This window comes from Molothrus aeneus, chromosome 5 (genome assembly GCF_037042795.1).
Source record: "Molothrus aeneus isolate 106 chromosome 5, BPBGC_Maene_1.0, whole genome shotgun sequence".
Classification (NCBI taxonomy): Eukaryota; Metazoa; Chordata; class Aves; order Passeriformes; family Icteridae; genus Molothrus; species Molothrus aeneus.
The window spans coordinates 17,614,427-17,637,080 of NC_089650.1; the positions used below are offsets into that span (position 1 = coordinate 17,614,427).

Genomic DNA, 22,654 nt, shown 5'->3' on the forward strand with positions numbered 1-22,654 from the left:
CAAACCTCATATACAGTCAAATGTGGGCACAGATGACATTTCTATTGCATTAGCCAGAACCCATGATTTGGAGCTTGGGCTGACTTTAGGCTTACTACGGAAAGACAGATGGTGTCTGATCCATGGTAAGGTTTCTCACAATAGTTAATCCATTAGTATTTTAGAAAAAAAAAAAAAAAAAAAGAATCAGTGACTTTATATCAGATACCACTTAGTGCTAGGCAGCTATGACATTTCCATTTCTAGTCTTTTATTTATTGTATCACTAAACAGTGACCTTCATTAGTAAGTCTGCACTTCATAATTTTCTACCTTTTGGGTAACCTTGGGGCAAGGTTTTCTACTTTTTGGGGAAAGTACAGAACTGGCTCTCTGGTGAAGTGTGCCTCACAATTTCAGAGAGTGTGTTCGAGCAAGAAACTGCAGATGGACCTCAGAGCTCTGTTAAAAACACATGGTGATGGGAAGACATGAAACAGGTTGTAAACCATAAGAAAGGTGAAAAACAAGGCAGCTCAAACACTGGTGTCACACTCCCAATGACAAAACAGCTCTGAAGCACATGAAGAACTCTTGTTACTGAAGCACACTGATATTTAAGTGTCATTTTTGCTGCCCATGCTTACCCAGTACCAACTGTACTGGCTAAGGCAAGGTGGTACTGATTCTATGTTCTTTATTGCCAATATCCTGACACTCCCAGGGGAATACAGTGGGTTAGGCCAACATCTGCTTCATTACAGGGTTTGCAAAGAGCCTACTGCAACCTCCAGCCCCTCCTTACCTTTGCTTCACTTTAAAAGGAAATCTCCCCAAATTCTCCCTCTGAACAGGTACATATTCCAGATCCAGATCTAGATTCCCCCCCCAACATGATTCCTGACACTGCAATCTTGCTTCTTTACCTGAGTTTATCTCAGACAGCAATCTCAAGCAAGTGAGGGAAAAAAAAAGAGTAGAAATCATATTGCATGGTGGTAAGTATTCAGTAATTTAACTGAAACAGGTACTAATTTCAAGGCAGTACAGAAGTCCCTCTGAAGTCTGGCTACATTTTTTTCATGGAGGAGAAATCAACATCAATGTTATGAGGAGATAAAGAAAAAGGAGAAGTAAGTATTTACAACATTTAAGCATTGATTATTAAATTTGAAAATTTTTGACTGGAAAAAGGATTTGAAGAAGAACTAGAAGGAAATAATGTCCAGTAAATCCTGTTTAGATTAGATGGAAGACATCTGATCTGGAAACTTCAAGATCATGGAGGGGCTTTCCAATACAATGAAAATTAAGGGCGAGAACCATTCTAGGGTATCACTTCTCTGAACATGTTAGGGGCAGGCATTCAGAAAGCAGGACTGGATAATTGAGGGTCAAATGAGAGGAAGTAATAGCAGACTTGTCTAGGCTTACAGAGGGGTCAGAAACCATAAAGCATAACTGTAAAGCAATTCCTGCTATCTCCTTGACCTTGGCAACATCCCAGCTGGAAACTTTTCTGTTCTTTAAAACATGCATATCCAGGAATGAAATTTTTTTCATCATTGATGCAACTGATTACAGGAAACTGATAGACCTGTACCTCCCCATAAAAATAGTGATCAATAACAATCTCCACAGCTGTCTGACTATGCTTCTCTATTCTCTTTCCAAAGAAGTTGTGTGGCTTGTCACAAGACTATGAACCTGTACTGTGCACTCTGTTTACTGGGGCAGAGTACATGGTCTGCAATGGGTCCGTAACTTCAATTTGAAGTTTGATAGCAAAGATGCCCAGTAATCTATCAGACCTTAGGAGAGCTGATATGCTCCAGTGGTCCACTGCTCTGGACAGTTACACAATGAGTAGATGGAAATGCAGATTAGTGGAAAGAAAAGCTCCATTCCTTTCAAAACCAAGAGGCTCTGAAGAGCACAGCCATTAAAGGTATCACAAAGGAAGAGGCAAAAGTCCTCAATACAGAGAGATCACAAACAATTTAGGGACTTGCCAGGTCCCAGCCAGCACCTGAGGCTTGCAGGCTATCAGTATGCAGCTGGAGCCAGCTCTCAGCAGGAACCCCTCTCGGCTTTGTGAGAGGCTGCCTCATTCTGCAATTCTCACTTCAGCCTCCCAACAGTCTCACGGAGCAGCCCCATGCAGAGAACTTTAGAGAAGCCCCATAATTTCACATTGACAATTATCATGGCAAGTTGTTTTTACACTAATTCCCCGGTACACAATCAAAGCCCTAACTCCTGTTTTGTTAGGGGTTTTTTGAGTATTTACTCATGTAGACTGATTAGCCAGCCCTGCTTTAAGCTTAATACTTCTGACCTCCAAGTTAAGCAACAGGAATTTGTTTTTACTCTTTTTCTGTTCTCAGTCAACCATGACACCAGACTTTCTTCCTGGGTTTAAGCATATGCCTCATTTTTGTTGCCTATTATGTCATTCTGACACTTTCTGAAACCGCTGTAGTGTATTGTGATATACCTGCAAAAGGCCAGCGTTAAATACATTACATGAAGGAAAAAAAAAGATTCTCATAAAAACTGTCACCCACAACAGCACGTTTCTATGGTAATACAGGACAGCTTTGAGTTGTTATGGCAACTAAATCTTTAAAAGCAATAGCATAAAACCAAAGCAAAAAAAAAAGCCCAGAAACAGAGCTTCATCACTACTCTTCTCAATTTTATAAATAATTCTCAGTTGTCCTTCCCCCCACAAAACCTAGATTGAATGTTACAGTGATCAAAACACTTTAGGAAGATAAAGAAAACCTCTTGGCTTCACAGCAATGGGTGTGTGGAGAATCTTACCACTCTTTTAAATAAAACTATGACTAGAAGTGCTTGTACATAAACAAACCTCTGGCACCATAGACAACACAAATAAAAAGGTGGTGGCAGTGACAGTAGACTAATTGCTGACTGCAGCTAAGAGGGGATGGTAGAAGGGACAGGCCAAAATTACATTGAATTAAATGCTGTGCTAACTCCTTAATGTTACTATGTACTTCATTATCTCCTCACCAAGTGGTTTTTTTTTATAGCCAGATGTCACTGCCAAGAAAATGCAGAAAAATTCTAGATATGTGTGCTTGCCTCTATATAGCTTCACAGAAATTTACTGTGATATATGGTGTTCTTAAATAATCGTAGGTTTCAAGATATACCATCTCAACTAACTTGGGATATGTTGCCACCTCTCCCTTTTCCTATTCCTTCTTCCTGCTCAGTATCCTCGCTCTATTCAATTTCCACGTTGCTTTCTCCTTTATCTATGAAGTTTTATCCACTTCCCATTACTACATTTGAAAGAATTAAATGAACAAAACAGTAGAATTGTCTGTGTGTGAACATCCTCTTCTAAATCTGCTGAGGTGCCTCAAAACTGATACCCCAGAAGAGCATCCCTTTGCTGCCCTGCTTACCACTTCAGTCCTTGTGCACATCAGATCTGTCTGAGGTCACCCAACCTACTACTTGTGACCCATAACAGGGGGTTAGAGTTGAAAGGAGAACATATTTAAAGATTGCTGTTCCAACTATTCATATCTTTATTTAGTTAGTAAAAAAATAAGCTGTAAGTTCAAAGCAGGAATGTTTACATAAAGCAGGGAATACAGCAACTAGACTTCTTTACTGATAGCAAGTCAGCAGCATCCTGTTCACTCCAACGTTTGATAAAGGCAGTTCTTATCAGATGAGATGCACTCTTTCAGGATTTTAGAACACCAGTGCGACAACATTCATATCATCATTTCTTAGTAGTATGGGAATGAGCGTGAACCTCCAAGTACTGTCAAACATTGGTGCCAGTATGACTCTGCAGCAGGTTGGCAAAGCCCTAGAGAAGTCACTTTTCACCTGCAATAATGGTATCCTGAAGCACATAAAAAAAAAAAGCATTACTGTCTATTAAGCAGAACATGTGCAGGAAGACAATGAATGAAATTCAGGAAACCCTGTGCCACTTTCAGAGGCGATGTGCATTTCAGTAAGTTGCTGTGAACATAAACTGGCAGACATTTAGTGCTGATGACAGAAGAGTGGTGGCATTGAGTCAGCCAAGGACAATTTTGAAAGAGAAAAAGTATGATGGCTCACTTTGCTGTAGGGCTTCAAGACCTGCTTCAAGTCACACATCTCAGCAGGGCAGAAGCAGTAAGCATGTGCTAGATCCTCAGATGGTTCATGCTCTGACACATTTGTCAACATCAACACTGAATGCTGTATCACCTCCTTTGCTATCCACCTCCACCTCTGTTCCCACCACACAAACTCCCTTGGTATGTCAGAACAGTACTTACTTGACAGCTCTGCCAGTCCTTAGGCAGAGAGGAAAAAACCACTGCATCCCCAAACACAGACATAAGTAGCTTCAGGATTTCACTTGGTTGTGCCAGCAGTTAATGGTTTTCAAGAATCTGTTCTGCTGACATGTTCAGTCCCAGCTCCAGAATGAATCCCAGAACCACACATACCAGAAGCAGCTGACACAGGGTTTGTGTTACACCAAAGCAGGAATACCATCAGCTTAGATTTTGAGACTCTTTTAAGTATTTAGGCATTAGTATTAGTATTATTTGTTATTGCAAAGGAAAAAGGAACTGGCCTCACTTTTCACCAGAAAATGTCTAATGTGCATCTCTTTTACTGACATGAACTTGGGCAAAATTTACTGCAACTATGGATTTTGCACTAAAGGTCCAAATTCTTTTCAGGACTATGAATTTCACTGTGACTAAATGTAGGAAATAAAATATGAATACAGAAAAGCTGTGGGGACAAAAAAAATTTTGTCCTCAAGTCATACTGTATGTTTATCAATCACCTTTTGGTATGCATCTAGAAGGACTAGGACAAAATTCTTTTTGTTGTTAGCAGTATCTCAAAGGACAAAAAATATTTACCTTGAGGAGTCAGAGGGAGTAATGTTCCTCTGTTTAATCAAACTGCTTGGCCCATGCTAAATGCAGCTAGAGATTACTGCAAAGAACATGGAATGGAGCCAGTTTCAAATTCAAGTAAAATAAAGACCCTTGAGAGATGCAGAGTGAAGTGGTCCATTACAGACCGAGTTAACTTTTTTCCTTTTCGATTGCTAGGATTAAAATAAGGGGTTCAAACATCCCTGATTCTCTAAATTAATTGGAAAAAAGAAGCATGTGGAGGTTCTACTTTTCCCACTAAATTGGACTGATTATTGATTTCATTTACATGTCTGACTTCTAGTTCATGTAGCTGTTCCCAGGTTTTGCTCATGGTACATTTGTACACAGTCTTAGTGCAGTTATGTAATAAATTGGTTTAATTTTGTACACACATTTTCCTCTTCCCTGGCTGTGCAGAGAGCAATACCATGCACTCACCCTGCTGATGGGATAATCATGCCATTGACCTCTGGGCAATATGTGCTACCTTCCAGCTTGAACCTGAGAGACAGATATTCTCTACACCACTTTACTCTATGCAAATCCATGTGCTGCCAAGGACAATATTACAGGCATAATTTGCAGCATAAAACCAAAAAGGTGAAATCTTGAATGAGAGATTTGTAATTGGAAATGGGGCCTGAGGTCCTTAAAAATATGGATTGCTAATGCAGAACAAGGTAGGTTCAGAGAATGTGCCTGGTTTGGAGAGGGAGAAAACAGAGTATCAAGTTATTACAATGCATGTCACAGAGAGCAGTGAAAAGTGTATGTGCTTGATAGATTGCACGTGATTAGAATGAGGGCCTTAGGCAGGGAAATCTAGCTATTAAATATCATTCTTTCTTTAGTCCTATTAATACAACTATCAAATTTTAGAGTAAACTTCATTTGTTAGGTGAATGACCCATGTGTCTCTTCCACCTGGCTTTTTCCCACATGCAGAAGTAACTTATCATTAGATATTAATAACTCCTGGACAGGCTGCTACTCCCTCCATATTCACTGCCTGCTCATGCACTTGCTCTGCTTTACTGTCACCCAGGGAATGAAGAGGGATTAGTATATGAGCTTAATTTGTGTGCTCCACCCAATGTCTGGGGTTTTGTTAATAGCACTCTAAACAAAATATAATTAAATAAGTTGTAAATTGACAGGGCAGGGGTACTGAATGCACTTGAAAGGAAGCAGAAGAATGTGAACAGACTAAAGGAGAAAGCAATCAGCCTAAAACATTTAGTGGTGGACAGCAACTCCTGATTGATGTCTCCTTTTTAGTTTGGATGGGGGAGTTATTATTTTCCTCCTTGGTTTCTTCCCACCCCTTGTTCTCATATATTTTCCTTTTAGCATAGCCTACTGGCATCTCATTCCCAGAAATACATTTTCCTCTGCCAATAACGAACATGCAAAGCAAAAATGCTCCTTCTGCAAGTCTGCACCCTGTGGGAGCTGGATTTTCTAGCTTCTGAGGAGGCACAGTTTTTGCTAGTCAAGGGAGATGGGGATATGCACTTTGCTCCTTTGATGCCATGCTCTGCCCTGATTTCTCTTAATAAATATTTGGAAGGCAGTTCAAAAAAGCTCTAGGTCCATTCTCCACAGCTGGAGTACTGGAGATTAATAAAGTCTCTTTAAATCCTGAAGAAAGAGCTCAGAAGAGAAACTGGTTTTTTTTTTTCTTTAACACTGTGTGAGTCATACAATGTTTAGTTTGGGTGTTTGATACATCACAGCATCTAAGCCAAAAAGACAGCTGTAGAATGACTGGCAGGTTAACAAAGACTGGAGAACAATAATGTAGAAAAAGCACTAAACTGAGGTTGAGAAGGTAGAAAAAAGTCCTCAAAATTACAGTGTTACAAACAAAATTTTATTACAAATCTTGTAGCATGTGGAGAGTTTTTATTCTAAAATCTCCAGTTGTGGTATCAAAAGAGAACAGAAAATACCAGTTTTCATTTATAATTAAAACATCTCTATCTTCCATGGGAAAAAGCTTGAAAACATGACCAAAGGGTATCCCTTGGAAATCAGAATGGAAAAATAAAGAACTCAGATCTTTTATTTTATTTTACAATTTACCCCACCATGAGTTATACCCTATTTCTATGCACGGTTGGCCTTTCACCTCTAAACATTTCTGCCTGATGGCAGAAACAGACAAAGAACCATTCAGCTAAAATAGAACTACAGATGTTTCAGAAACTGCAGCCATTCTATTTTGGCAGCAATTCATAATCAGAATTTTCTGATTATGTCCCTTGTCACATTAAAATCCATAAACTAGAATGTGCACATGCTGATCCATATAATAAACTCTCTCCCTTGGAGCTCATTTACTGAGGTCAACCTTCTCACATACTGGCTTCCCAATAAAGGAATACCACAGCAAAGCAAACTGCAATTAGGGGGAAAAAAAAAGAAAAAAAAAGAACTTCCATCCACTCAGCTTATTTGTCAAGTGTGGAGAGAGAGAAGCGTTCCTCCCCAGACCCACAGAATCAGCAAGCACCACCTCTTTGTTTGATCCTCTCCTAATTACAGTCACCAAAATTAACCCCCAATCACAGTTAGAAACTTGTCTTTTTCCCCCAAATATCCTAACCCCTTACTTTCTTTCTCTTTTTACCAAAACAAATCAGTATTCTCCTAGTTTCACACACAGATGATGACAGCATTGTGAGACACTGGAGCACAACACCCCTCAATATTTCTATCAGCTATAGCTAACTTACAGAATTCTCTATCAATGAAGCTTCAAAGATTCTGTAGCAAAAAAGAAGAATGCACCACAATATAAGAATCAAGAATGGAAATTCTTAAGCAGATAGAGCCTCCACAGGGACCTTTTCAAAGAGAAACTGTATTTCATTTGTCTGATAACCCTAGGATGAGCTATGCACTGTAGTCTAACCAATAAATACTTACACAAATCTTTCAGAAGCTAACAGATGTTTCTTTTATGAGCAGAGACAAGTGCCATTCGGCCTTTTTAGACACTTATAAAAATTCAGATAATTTTAAGCTATTTTAATAGCTGCCTGACAATTTTGTTAATGCACTCTGCTACAATATGATCCTGTTTCCTTCACAAAAAGACTGACTCATACCATGGATTTTATACACACTAAGGTGCATGCTGCTAATGTCTTCCTCTTGATTAGTAAGAAAAGAAAGCCTGTTTTACTGACCAGAAGAAACAGAAAGATCTCTGCAGGATTTAACGTGAGCACTGTGTCAGCCTGCAGATATCCTGTCTCAAAATCATCTGGAAGCTTTAATGATTTACTCAGTGTAAACTGACAGACTTAAGTACACAACCTACCCAGAATCAATTCTGTGGCTCAAATCCTGCCTTGAGCCATAGGTGTCAATGAATTTTAAATTTTAATCTTGGCAACAACCAAGTATTTTACATCATCACAAGAACAGCACACCTATAAAAAGCACAATCATTGCAGGAGAGTCAAGGGCTATGACAGGTATAGTTTATTAAAACAGGGCATCACTGATAGAGCCAAATTCAGGGAAATTTATACAGCACCTGCTGACTCTGCCTGCCTCTCACCAGTGCCATCAGCATCTCACTTTCCGGCATGCTAAATTCACATACAAATGAAAAGTTCTGCATGCACTTGACATTGCAACCTAATGTATAATACTTCTTGTAGGAATATAATTACTAAAATCCCTACACAAGATGCTTAAATTTGTGAGGGTTATGATTTTTCCTTTTTTTTCTTGTTTGTTTGTTTGTTTGCACTTTTTCCTGAAGAAGCTGCAAAAATAATATGAACCTAGACTGTTACCTCAGGCTTTCTGCAGAGCAATATGCCAAAGCACCCACATGCTGAGTGTTTGCAAATTTCAAGTTTGGGATTGACTGTGTGCCAGTCCCTCTTTAGCTCTGGGCACCTGATCCTGCACCAAAATCGCTGCTGACCTTTTCTGGTATTTATGATGTCAGTATGGATTTTTATCATTATTTGAGCTCCTGCCACAAAGCAAACAGCTTCTATAGCATGTTTTTACTCATGCAAAGTATGAACATGTGAATCTCACTATTCCTGTCAATTGTGCCATTTCTCCTCCTTGTGTGCTTGGTTAATGGAATGTCAGCTTTCCAGGGAAGACTTACTTGCACAGATGAACACCAATGGTAGCTTATGTTCTCTGGGTGATTATGAGTAGAGTTATTTGAAATGCAGTAGTTGGATATTACCCAGTCTCTGTTGTTTAAAAGCACTTAAAATATTCATTGTATCAGCTAGCTGGATTGTGAGGCTAACATGCAGTAGTAGTAAGACATCACTGTTCAATAAAACCTCTGAGTTTTGACATGTACTTAGAAATATCATAACGCCCTTTGATGTAGCATTCAATTTAACACAGAGCTCCTCAACACTGATCTCTACAGGGATTATTCAGGTCTCATTTGTGAGTCCCAGCTGTGACTCATGCAAAGCAATATCCTAAAGGAACAAGACACAGGAATTGTCACCTGACAATGTAAAGCAGGAAGAGAGTCTCTTGCTACTTACACGAAGAGCACCCAGCGCACAGAGACTGTGATCCAGGCTGAAACTGCAACTTCTAAGACATATAATTATGATGACTGTTGTTGTCAGGTCGCAAATAAATTCAATCCTGAGAATCCATATTTAACACCCAGTAAAATTAAAAATCAAAACCTTGGAAAAAAAGGATCCACACTGCAGGACCAGAAGTTTGGGTGAGTAAGAATAATGAAACAACTAGCAGGTGTGGCCTTTAAAAGAACTTTAAGATTGATGGCACAGAACATAGCTTTGGACTCCTTGTTTTCTCAGAAGAGTTTCCACAGTTTCTGCAATAAAAACATATTGGTTACTAATCCTTGTTGTCTGAAACACTCTGCAACACTTCATCCAAGAATACACTATGATCCACAGTCCCACACTTCTGCCCTTAGGCTAGCTACTTTCTCAAGTTTAGAACTGTCAAAATCTAATGAAAGATGAATAGGAGACATAATCAGTGTCAACTAAGTCACAGAAAACATGCACGACAGGTTATCTTCACCAGACTGGCTGCAGACTCAAACCTTTGAAGTCAATATTTTGGAGGTATATCTCAGTCCTAAAGGAAAATATTCTACCTATCTATAGAGTACTGGAGAATGAGGCTAAAGCAGAAATGCTCAAACCCCAGCTGAAAAGCTGAATATGCCTCTTGAAAGTTACTGGTTCCCAAAGACATATTTATGCATAGACATTGAAGTTTGCATATAAAACTATTAATAATTACACAATCCCCAACTGGCTCCTAAGAGAAACTGTTAAATGTTACATTGCTCGAGACACTGTTTCAGGCTACCAAAGAGAGGTGTGAATTTCTCCCAAAGCCTTAGGTTGCCATTTCAAAGAAGAGATTTTTAAATTTCTGTACTCTGCTACAGAACAGCTGGATCACTTATTCTAAGGGCATATGCAAAGTGCTTATCAGGAAAGGGCAGAAGAGCAATAATTTACAAAGAAATCCTACTGCCTTTTTTCCATCTACAGAGTGAATGGAGTAGTACCTTTACCACCTAAAATATTAAATTACTATGTAAGGGTCTGATCTTTTCAGCAACTCTTAAGATAACTGGAATAAGAAACTTTGCAGAACAAGGACTTTGGGTATTGCAGGTGCTGTTTAAAACATACTGTAGGCCCTTCTACACAGCAAATCAGACCTGGTTAGATTACAAGACAGTCCTGAATATGAGATTCTTCCAAGCATGGTGTCCGAAAAAAAAGGAATCTGAGCTACTGGTTTCCCTTCATCACTGTTTTTGCTGGGAAGAAAACTCTTCCCAGGCACAGAAAGAATCACAGACTCTAGTACCTTCCCTCTGTGTGTGGCTGCAATTTGGAAAAGGCTATTCTGGACTGCCTCATCAGTTATGTTGCAGCAACCTGGAGACAGAAGTTCTTGCCTTTCCTGCACTGATGTGAAAAATTCTTTAATTTGCACAAAAAGCATCCTGGTGTAGGCAGGTTTATAATGGTGCCTTCTAGCCAGCAACTGGTTGTTGAAGCATCTCTAGAAGGAGACCCAGTGGGTCTAAAGCTGCCCTCCTAACTGGGGTTGGGTGTCATGAGAGGTTCCTTTGGAGACTAGCATTTCCCTTCATAGGAGTTTTATTGTACTTCTGTTTATGTAATATTTCAACAAACATTCTAGATTGCCCCCAAGAAATCTTCACGAACTTACCAGGGACTTCTGTGAGGGAAACAAGGAAGAGATTAAAACATTAGTTTAGTAAAATATCCTTTGGAGGAATATTTGGGGCTCTTGACATGAGACAATCTTTTGTAATGCAGGCCGAAGAAATAGAAAGACACTTCAGAAAAATTGAGAATCACCACAGAATTAAGCCAAACATTTACAAAGCAGTAAAAGAGTATCATATCTCTCCAAATTACTTGCCCTTCCTTCCATTTCCATTGAATGATAGAACAATACAATCATTTAGGTTGAAAAAGACCTTTACATCCTACCATCAAAGTAACACTACCAAGTCCATTCCACTAAACCTTGTCCCTACATGCCACATCTACACAGCTTTGAAATGCAGCCAGGGATGGTGACAACTTCCTGGGCAATCTGTTCCAATGCTTGTCAACCCTTTCTGTTAAGAAATTTTCTGCTGCCCTTCTCTGGACATGCTCCAGCATCTCGATGTCATTCTTGCAGTGAAGGGCTCAGAAATGAACATGGGACTTGAGGTGTGGCCTCACCAGTGCTGAGGAGAGAGGAACAATCCCTGCCCTGGTCCTGCTGGCCATGCTATTGCTGATACAGGCCAGGATGCCATTGGCCTTCTTTGGCCACCTTGGCCCACACTGGCTCATGTTCAGCTGCTGCTGACAAGCACCCAAAGATCCTTTCCCACTGGGCAGCTTTCCAGCCATTCAGCCCCAAACCTGTAGTGCTGCATAGGGCTGTTGAGACCCAAGTGCAGGACCTGGCACATTGCCTTGTTGGAACTCACAGAACTGGCCTTAGCCCATAGATTCAGCCTGTCCAGATCCTTCCTGTCCAGAGCTTTCCTGCCCTCCAACAGATCAACACTCCCACTCGGTGTTGACTAAGTGTGCACCCGATCACCTCACCCAGATCATTGACAAAGATATTAAATCAAACTGGCCCCAACACTGAGCCCTGGGAGACACCACCAGTGACTGGCTGACAAATGTGTTCAGCTCCATTCACCACCACTCTCTGGGCCCAGCCATCCAGCCAGGTTTTTATCCAGAAAACACGTCTAAGCCATGGGAAGCCAGTTTCTGTGAGAATGCTGTGGGAAACCATGTCAAAGGTTTGATTAAAGTTTAGGTAGACAACACCCACAGCCTTTCCCTCATCCACTAAGGAGAGCCACCTTTGTCACAGAAGGAGTTCAGGTGCGTCAAGCAGGACCTGTCTTTCACAAACCCATGCTGACAGGGCTCGATCCCCTGGTTATCTGGCACATGCTGCAGGACAGCACTCAAGGTGACCTGTTCCATGATCTTCCCTGGCCCCAAGGTCAGGCCAATAGGCCTTTAATTCCCCAGATTCTCCTTCCGGCCCCTTCTGCAAATGGACATTGCATTTATTCATCTCCAGCACACTGGGACCTCCCTGGTTAGCAAGATCTGCTGACAGATTCAGCCAGGCACTGCCCCTGGCTGGCTCCCTCACCAGCTGGGTCAGAAAATAATCTTCCACACACTCCAGGAACTTCCTGGACTGTTTCCTCTCCCCTGTGTTGTATTTCCAGCAGACCTCTGCTAGGTAAGTTCAACTTACCTCTCTGGTAAGCTCAAGCTCACCACAAGAACAAGGGCTAGCAACTGTGAGACTTCCCAGCTGCTTACAGAATATTTCTTCTGCCTCCTCATCCCAGGTGAGTGGCCTACAACAGACTCTCACCATGGTATTTGCTTTGTTGGCTCTCCCTCTGATTCTTACCCTAAACATTCAACTCTCATCAAAGTCCCCTTTGCTAATGGAACTGCAGCCTATGACAAGGGCTGGAGAACAAGCCTGTGCTTGGACACTTCCTCTCTCCTCCGCAGCATTTAGGATCCAAAGTCTTCTCCCATCCCAGCTCAACACCTGGAGCTACGGCATTGTCTCATCTACTCATTTGTTTGTGCACAACTGCCTGGGAGATGAGCAGATGTAGACACTGACCAATTTATTGCCAAGATTAAAAAACTGTGGAGAAGCAGGTGATCAGCTGGAATTGAAAAGAACACGGGACAACTTACAAAATCATTTATTTGGGAGTTGTGCTATGTATGTTAAGAGGGCAGCAATACAGGGATTCTGTCTCCATGTGTAAGTTAGAGTTTTTCACAGCTCTGATCAGACAAACATTCTTGCCTAGCTCAATGAAAACTGATTTGCACACACATTTTACATCCATTAATTATTCTTCTCCATATTTCCATATTTTCTGCCTTACATCTACCTCTACTCCATAATCCTCTTTTTACAAGCAGTCTTTATGCTTGGTTTTATCCACCCTGTAATAAAAGCAAGGGATCTTCATTAAAGTTATGACAGAAATTATAAGCAAGGAGGCAATATCGCTCATTGTCTCAACTCAGATTTTGCTCTCTTTGACCATGCAGCCCTCTATCCCCAAGTTCTGTTTATCCACATTTCTTTTCCTGCTATGACATGCTATTCACTGTAGTCAGTCAAATATGGCCATTAATGGGACAGCTGCACACAGTGAGACTGTACAATAGCCCAGCTTTCTATGCATACATTTATATTACCTAAGGTTGTCAGGGTATTTGTTTGTTTACAAGAAACTCAAGGTTCAGTGGAGGAAAAGGCTTGGTGAAGAGGTCTGAACAATACATGGAGGAAAAATTGTATATTCCTTAATAAAAGAAGCTTGTGAATAATTAAATTAAGCAAAAAGGTGACTGCTTCTGGCTTGCTGAAAAGACATCAGTGTATCCACAGAAGGGAATGGAAACAAATGCATGAAGAAGTAAGCACTAGAACCCAGTCCTTGACATAGAGCTGAAAATAACAGGTCCTGTCCCAGAGCTGGGTACTGAGAAAAGCAGGCCTTGTGGATTTCAGCAGGGGATAAGTACAGTAAACGTGCTCTTTCCTGGCTCCCTCCTAATGCAGTGCTGTATTTTGGCTTCTCTCAATAAATACTCCCATTTGCTTAGGCTGACTTAGCTTGAGATGATTTTGAGAGAGATGATGAAACACATCAAGGCTACACTTTTACAGGGTTGTAAACCTTTCAAGCAGGATGCTGGATTGTCTCTGCACTTACCAGCACTGCAATACATATGTTGAGGACAAGAGGAGAACAATAGGGTATGTCTCTGACTCTGAACAGCTGGCAACACTGGAATCTGGGAGAATTAAATGGTTTTAGTGGTGTGCTAGCCAGAAAGTGCTCTGCTTTGTGACAGGGTAGTAGGGGAACTTTTTTGTAATCATCTCCTTATAGAGTTACTCTAAAAGTGTCCTTTCTCAGACTGACTATGAAATACATTTTCAAGGAGCTGTGGGAAATGGGAATAGGTAGGGAAAGCTATTTTAGGTGCTTAGAATCCAGACCCCTTTATCAACTTATTAAGAGGACCAAACAGCAACTTATTTCTATTCACATGTGTAATTCTGTTCCCTTCTTCTTCCTCCCTGGTTCAAGAATGATCCCAACTTCATTCATTTTCAGTGGCTACACGGAACAGTTAAATTGAAAGTAATAATTAAGTTTTATTATTAAAAAAAATAATAAAACCCAAGTTCTTCCAAAAGGTATTGAACAGTACATAACTACAGCATGCTCATAATTCTTTATCATCTACTGTACTGTCAGGCTCACACCTGCCCCAAATAATCAGACCAATAAACCAAACTACATAGACAATCAGTGTTGCCAATTAATCTATACAGAATATCATTGAGAAAAGAGATCACAAAGAGAACAATTACATTCAAACACCAAAAACTGAAAGAGTGAAAACATTTAACAAAATCTCAGCTAGCCCTTTCACCCACACTGTATTGCTTGCCTCATCATTCTCCCCCCACCCCTCAAATAAGGACAGTAAAAAAATCATTAAAATACCTTTGAACTTGTGAAAGACGGCCCATAGCTCAGCAATGTCAGTGGCAAATGTAATGTCTGTGTCGAGGACAATGACTCGCTCAAGATTGGAAGGTAGAGTCTTAGTCAGAACCAACTTCATCAGCCCGTAAATCCCAGAGTAGTGTTTGTTGGGGATCCAAGACACTTCAGACTTGACAGGAAATGGGAAGTCGGAAAGAGGAAGAAAAAATAATCTTTATTAGAAAGAGAAAATTTTCCTGAAATTAGTTTCTTGTCATAGTGGAAGATCTCTGAGGTGGAAAGTCATCTAAAAGCCTGTATTTAAATTTACTTCAGAAGTGCTGAAATACACTAGTTTCTGAAAGCTTGGGGAAAAAAAGCTCCTTCAGGCAACCCCTTCACACAATATAACTAAAATTAGTTGAGCCTTTCTGGTCTGGCAGAATTCATTTGGAGACATCCATGTATCCTTATAAAACTGAAATACATTTTTAGTCTAAAACTTCAGGTGTATCATACATTACTTTAATTTCAACCAAAAAAGAAGTTGTCATCTCAAAATTTTCTCTGATGCAGAAGTAACAAGCATGATATTTTCCTTATATTTTTTTATAGATTTGGTGGTCAGAATTTCAAAAGGCCACCTATTTGAAATAATGGGCCAGAAAACTGCAAAAAAATTGTTTCTTACAAATGCGAATTTTCCTTAAGCCTTACATCTTTAACTTAAAACTACTGAGGTCCCACAGACATGCTCAAAAGTAGAGAAATTTACAGAAAATTGTCAACCACACTTTTTGGTTTTATGTACTGAATGTGACAAACTCAAACATTTTCATTTCTTCAGTAAGAGCTAAAAAAAAAATTGTACAGCTTGTAAAATAAAAGTTGGGAGGCTAAGTTCCATAATGCATTGTACTCTTGACATTGGGATATTCCATGAGCTGTGTTTAGTTTTCTTTCTGTGAGACTCAAGTCCTCAAATTTCAAAAGTTTCTGCTTAAAGTGGGATATTAGAAATTTTTGAGAAGTTCCTATTTCCCTGTCTGAAACTCCTTGTTTGTTTTAAGAGGCATGCACTACAATTCCCAGATTTTATGTCTTCCCTGGAGTAGTGCTCTCAATAACTTAAATTAGTATTTTGTCTACAAAATCTTGAGTGAAACAGATTGCAGGATTTGTCCTGGCATGTTACGCTTTGGAGAAAGTAGGCAGAAACTCAGTGTATTCATAAAACTGAGGAGATTTATTCTCTTACTTAACTACCTTATATCTATTCACTGCCATTGTAAATTTTATTCTATGAAATAACATTTGCACAAAAAAAAAAAATTCCCCCAAAATCCTTAGAGAAGACCTTCTGTAAGAGAGTGAGTTCCTACATTTCGAAGTTGGAAGCATGGTTGAAGAAAGGCTAATAATAGGTGCTTAGAGCACATTTCTTTTTGAATATAAAGTAACAAGGCCTCTGATGATGTAAGCTGACCTCCTCTATTCCCTTTTAAATGGCACACAACTTTTCTCTGTATTCTCAGGATTCCTGTACCAGGGCAGAGCTCTCTCCCACTACCAAGTTCATTAAAAAGACAGAGGGAAGTAGAACAAACCTTTAAGGAGAAAGACAAGAATTTCAGGGGAAAGGCGGGAAAAGCAGATTCTCATAGAATAAAACCAGAAAGTGCAAACTGAAGCATGAAGTTTTGGTTGGTTTATTGAAAACTCAATGCTCCCCAGAAATATCTTCTGTGTGTAATAGAGATAATTTCAAATTCACACCCTCACAACTCTACTTATTTGTGGTCCGTGCTTTCCCACATTGTGGCTTTTGGAATGGACCATCACATCATGTTGTATTTAACTTATACAAAACAGTATCTACTTTGCTTCTGCAAACCATACTGTTCTGAATCTGCCACTTGATATCCTTGTGCTAGACCAGTCATACCTGACATGTTAAAAGTGTTAGACATTTACAGACTTGAGCTTGCTTTTACCCATTGCTATGTTATTAATTTTGGATGGCATGTCCTTCATTTTATTAGCTGAAATATTTCTCCAGAAAAACACCCACTGTGCTTATGCAAATAAGTTTAATAAGGTAGGGGTTCATATGTTGCATGAATAGCCTGACACAAGCAGGGAAGGTAAAGGGTGGCTGGAAAAGCAAATCACCTTCAAAGTGCAGTTATTTTCTTTGCTCTCAGGATTCCCAATTTCTAACACCATGTATCTGGTGTTAGAAATTGGGAATCCTGAGAGCAAAGGATTGCTCTCCATGTATCACCACAGAGAAGAAACCCATGTCTGACAGTTCCTTCTGATCTGGCACACAGAAGGCAAAAGCTTGCCATCCTGAATCCTGATGTCTGAAGGCACCACTTTTAAAAATGAAAGGGGCAGCCCCAGTTCCAAAATGGTCCATCACAGCTGGCCAGCATGTGTTGGATTTGAGGACATGTTGAAACCTGGACTCCCAATCAGTCCAATTTATCCCCAGTTTCTTCTCCTGTGATACAGAGTTGACTAAGATGCAAACGGAGATCCTAATTAGCCCCCAGTGTAATTTCTTCATGGCTTTGCTATTCAAGAATAATGTAACAGTTCCAAATTCACGGTAAGGAAAACTCCTTGCGCTACGAAAGAGCTGTGAAGGCTCATTCTCTGGCTCACCACATTGCGTGAGGAAATACACTGGCACGGTGTTGGAGCAAGTGCTTAGTCCTTATCTTGGTTTTGGCCACAACCTGGAGGTTATTCTGTATCATGTCAAAACCTTGCAGGGAGCAGGGGGAAGGGACTCTGCCTTCTGAGAAGAAGAGTGTGGCTTCTGGTCAAAAAAAATATTTTTCTAAATATTGTCTAAATACTTTCTGTAAGTTTTAATACAATTTTGTTTGCCTAGCACAGTTAAAATGGCCCATATATGGCATGTTTGTGAATCATATGCTAACAAGCTAGATCAGAGCTGGCTTCAGAGAACAAATATTCCTAGAAGATACATCAGCAATATTAAAAAATAGAGTTAGTAAAAGAGAGTGAAACAAAACAGTGTGACATACTTTGCCATTTGTGTAATTCCTAGTTCAGCAGAAACACCACACCTTGGATCTCTAGCTCTCAAGATCTGTGTTTTTGTTCATGAGAGAAGAGCAAAGAAAAGCATTTAGCTGGTACTGACACTGATTCTTTAAAGTGAAATAGTCTACTCACTAAAGGTCCTTCATCAGAATCATCTTTATTATTTTCGTAATTGAAGACTGAAAACAAACTAAAATATCTAAATTATTTGAATATAAAAATCACAAGCCCATGAGTCTCCATGCAGCACGTAACTGATCACCTGATAAATGCCAGAGAGATGGGAGCAACAGTCTCTATGTTCAGGTATACCTCACCAGCAAGTTCTCTTCCCTAATTGTGCTGAATCTCTGGGAAAAGCTGACCAAATCACAATTGCTGTGCACAGCCTGACTCAGCTTTCTCACAGCTGCTACCAATGTATAAATGCTCATTAAATTAGTGTCATTTTTAACAGAGAAGTCTCATACATAGAGACTGAGAGAGGGGAGAATGGTGGCTCATTCTCTGTGAATGAATTGTATAGTGGCTACGTTCCCAAGCATTTAGGTATTTTCATTTTTTAAAACACTTGAGTCTAATTGCTCACACATTACGATCACCAAGCACAACTCTTGTACCAAGTCATCACAAATACATCAAGCCAGACTTTGACTCTTACACTGTACTTCTTTATGGAACTGCATGACTTTTTTAATATGTTCTTTTTCTCCCACAAAGAGATGATGGGGCAACTTGCCCAGGCTTCCCTGGTGAATACTGACTGTTCCACAGATGTAAGTGAAGTATCTGTACAAGGACAGGTCACCCCAGCCTCTTTGAAAGGGATGGAGGCTTGGACTTACACACTTAGCATGAAACAAGTACCAGCATGAACAGAATGATAGTGACCAACACAGAAGGACAAAAAACTTTGGAGCTTCTGACACAATACTTTGTGTATTGTGTCAGATCAATCACCCACTGAGCTCAGTAGCTGGCACCATACAGTAGATGGTGGCAGGTACCTACTGAAGAATATAAACCCAGGGGAATTCTATACCAATACTGCTCCCATATATATTTTCATCCTGCAGTGAGTTGCACCAAATTTTGGAGCTACTGGTGGTATTATTGTTGGTTAATAAATTTTGGTGGATTTTTCATCTGTGAATTAGATCAAATTAGGATACACTTTCATATTTGGTAAAAGTCCAATTCATTATATTGAATATATATATTTATATATATATAAAAATATATAAATATATATAATATATATAAAAATATATATATTATATATATAACATATATATAACATATATATAAAATATATAATATATATTATATTATATATATATATTTATATCTATATATATATAATATATTTAAACCTCATGCTCTTAAAGGTCTTGCATACCAAGACACTTTGCAAATATGACTTTGCTGCACTCACCCTTCTCTTTTCCACATTACTAAAATCATGATAAACAGAGCAGTGAGATGAAGCACAAGAAAAGAAATTATGTATTTGCTGTCTTACCTTAATACATGTTTACATGTACACAAAGTGAAGCATCAAAACAATAGCCAGAGGAAAGATAAATTAAGGCTATATGGGACTGTAGGACTGTATGTAATGTTTCTCTTATAGTTTACCAGCTTCTCTGAAGCACTAGAGGTTGACAGAAAGCCTAATAGCCTGATTTGCTACATGCTTCTTGGATTGGAAGGTGATATATAATAGTACCATTAAAAAAAGCTCTCAAAACTTTTAGCTAGCAACTGCACAAACTTAAGACTGCATTTCCTTTCTATAAATAGAAGTTTCCCTTCTAAAAGCATTTCCCCCATTAAAGACTTCTGATTACTTCCCTACCAGAAGAAAATTCTATCCTGACTTTTCCTGATGAATAGGTTGTACTCAATACAGCATCACAAAATCACAGAACAAGCTTTGAAGGTACCTCTGCGAATCATTTGGTCCAACTTCCCCCTGACAAGCACGGCCACCCAGAGCCAGTGGCCATGTTCAGATGGCTTTTGACTATGTCCAAGGATAGGGACTCCACATTCTCACTGGGCACCCCGAGCCAGTGCTTGGTTACCCTCACAGTAAAATAATGTTTCCTGATGTTCAGAGGGCTCCTCCTGTATCTCAGTTTGTGCCCACTGTCCGTTGTTCTGTCTCTGGGCATTCTGACAAGAGCTTGGCTCTGTCCTTTTCACACCCTCCCTCCAAGTATTTATGTACAATGATAAGATCCCCCTCCAAGCCTTCTCTTCTCTGGATGAACAGTCCCAGCTTTCTCACCTTCCCTTGCATGTGAGGTGGTTCAATCCCTTCATCATCTTAGTAGTCCTTGGCTGGATTCTCCATTATTTTCATGTCTCTCTTGTGCTGAGGTGCCCAGAACTCAGCCTGGACCCAGCCCTCCTTCTGTGGCCTCAGCAGTGCTGAGGGGAAAAGTCCCTTGACCTGGTGTCAATGTTGTATCTGTCATTGCTGCAAGGGCAAATTCCTGGCTCTTGTTTGACCTGGTGTCCCCCAGATTCTTTTCTACTAAGCTGCTTTCCAGCAGGGCAACCCTCAGCATGTCATGGTACATGGGTTAGTTCCCATATGCAAAATTTTGCACTTTTTGTTGAACTTCATAAGGCTCCTGTCAGACCTCCTTCTCTGTTAAATAGTATTTTTTTGCCATTTACTTAATGAAATTCCTCACTGTCCCACAGAATATATAGCACCACAGAACACTCTGAGGTACAAGAAGTGCCCCTCGCTCAGCGTGGTAAGATGGAATTTTGGCTGATAAAATGTTTCCCTGGCAGCATATACTTAAACACTTTATCCTGGAAAAATGCAACCTCCAATACCATATTGATTTTGTCACTACATTCACCGCATCTTCCTAGGTATGCTTGGGGAAAAAAAAATCGATCAAAATAAGGCAGAGCTATGACATAGTATCCCCTTGCCCACTCAAGAGCAAAGACACCCGTGCTGCTCGGCTGACTCCACAAAAGCACCACCAGGTCAGTGCCTTGCAGGAGCCTGTAGGTCAGGCTGGCTGGGGTGAGGCACCAGGCTGAGAATCAGCAGCCCTGAGGCACAAGGTGCCACCTCCATGCCTCCTCCCCATCTCAGAGGTGGGCTCATAAATGGGATCAAACAGAACCCAATTCCATCACCATCCAGACTAATGGTTGCAGATTCCCTGTGCTGGGGAAACAGCCAGCAGCAAATAGAAGAACTAAGAAAACAGAAAAGGCAGAGGGAAGTAGAAAATACAGTCTGTAGATTTTGCCTCTCCAGAGCCTTCATGCCAGGTTTTACCACTAAAAATACCTAGCATCTAGAACAGACTAATTAAAACAAAGAGAAATGTGAATCAGGTTTTGTAATAAATGACTCAATGGAAACATGGATATCCAAAAGTAATTGGCATCTACTTGCTCTTAAACAACTTCAATATAGGCAATATCTTCCTTGAAAATTGCATCAGTCACATGATAAACTAAGTTTGAAATCTTAAAAGAAAGCAGAGCAAAACTTCCAGGCCACAGCAAAATCACAGAGTGTTTTAAATCTGCACAAGTTGTAGATGAATTGTATCTCACACTGATCTGAAAAGCAGCTCAATCTATATGGTGAAAGAACTTCCAGCAGGAGGGATCTCTGTGAAGCAAAACCAGCCAAAGTCTTTTGTAGCTGCTGGCTTCAGGCAGCCCTTACAAATATCCTAGGCATGGGGAACAATCCTGAAATTCTGATGTGTGAATCAGGTAACAATAAAAATTGTTATTTCCTCCGACTGGATAAATAACTTTCTAGACACAGCTGACAACTTGTTTTTCACAGCTTTTTCATTACTTGCTTAGTGCTTTGCTGCTACTATGAACACTACAAGTAGCAAGATATTGGTTTTTAAATCATGTGGCCTTCATTTAAGACAAAGCTAACAGAACTGGGGCTTTCATGTCACTTCTAAACTGGAGGAAAATACTGCCATCACTTTAATAATGATCATATTCTGTGATTTGTAACATAAAGCATAAAAAGAGGGGGTAAAAAATCAATATTGATTTGCTGGCAGAGGACAGGAAGTTTTCTTTATGCATGGTTTTTCTCATCACTGTTTTTCACAAAGGGAGAATTTCATCCTGCTGTGAATATATGCCATACCTCTTCCCACATTCCTGAAACTTGAGTCACAATTCCAGCAGCACTAGCACAGCTCAGGATTAGTTCCAGGATAATCCTTCCCATTTTACATTGACTATACCTCACAATATCTAACTTCTTTGCCGGGACATGTGACTGATCCCCTTTCTCACTCTCTTGCTTCCAGGGAAGAGGTATCAACACCTTGTTGCAGAGACTGGGTTAACTGGGAATCACTGAGGAAGGGGAAAAGTAGGTTACCATTTAAATTTGGGTAAGCATTCATGCCTGTCTTTAGCACATTTTTTTTTTACAGATAATAATAATAATAATAATAATAATAATAATAATAATAATAATAATAATAATAATAATAATAATAATAATAATAACCTAGATTGA

General features: G+C 39.8%; 1 protein-coding gene across 2 annotated transcripts in view; it reads right to left on the reverse strand.

The window, feature by feature from the left end:
- Positions 1–22,654, reverse strand: part of LARGE1 (LARGE xylosyl- and glucuronyltransferase 1) — a 272,061-nt gene that overhangs the window by 89,206 nt on the left and 160,201 nt on the right. For both annotated transcript variants that reach the window (XM_066551016.1, XM_066551015.1), the window contains one exon: positions 15,049–15,220. In XM_066551016.1, the coding sequence (XP_066407113.1) occupies positions 15,049–15,220 (172 nt within the window). The remainder of the gene's footprint in view (positions 1–15,048; positions 15,221–22,654) is intronic.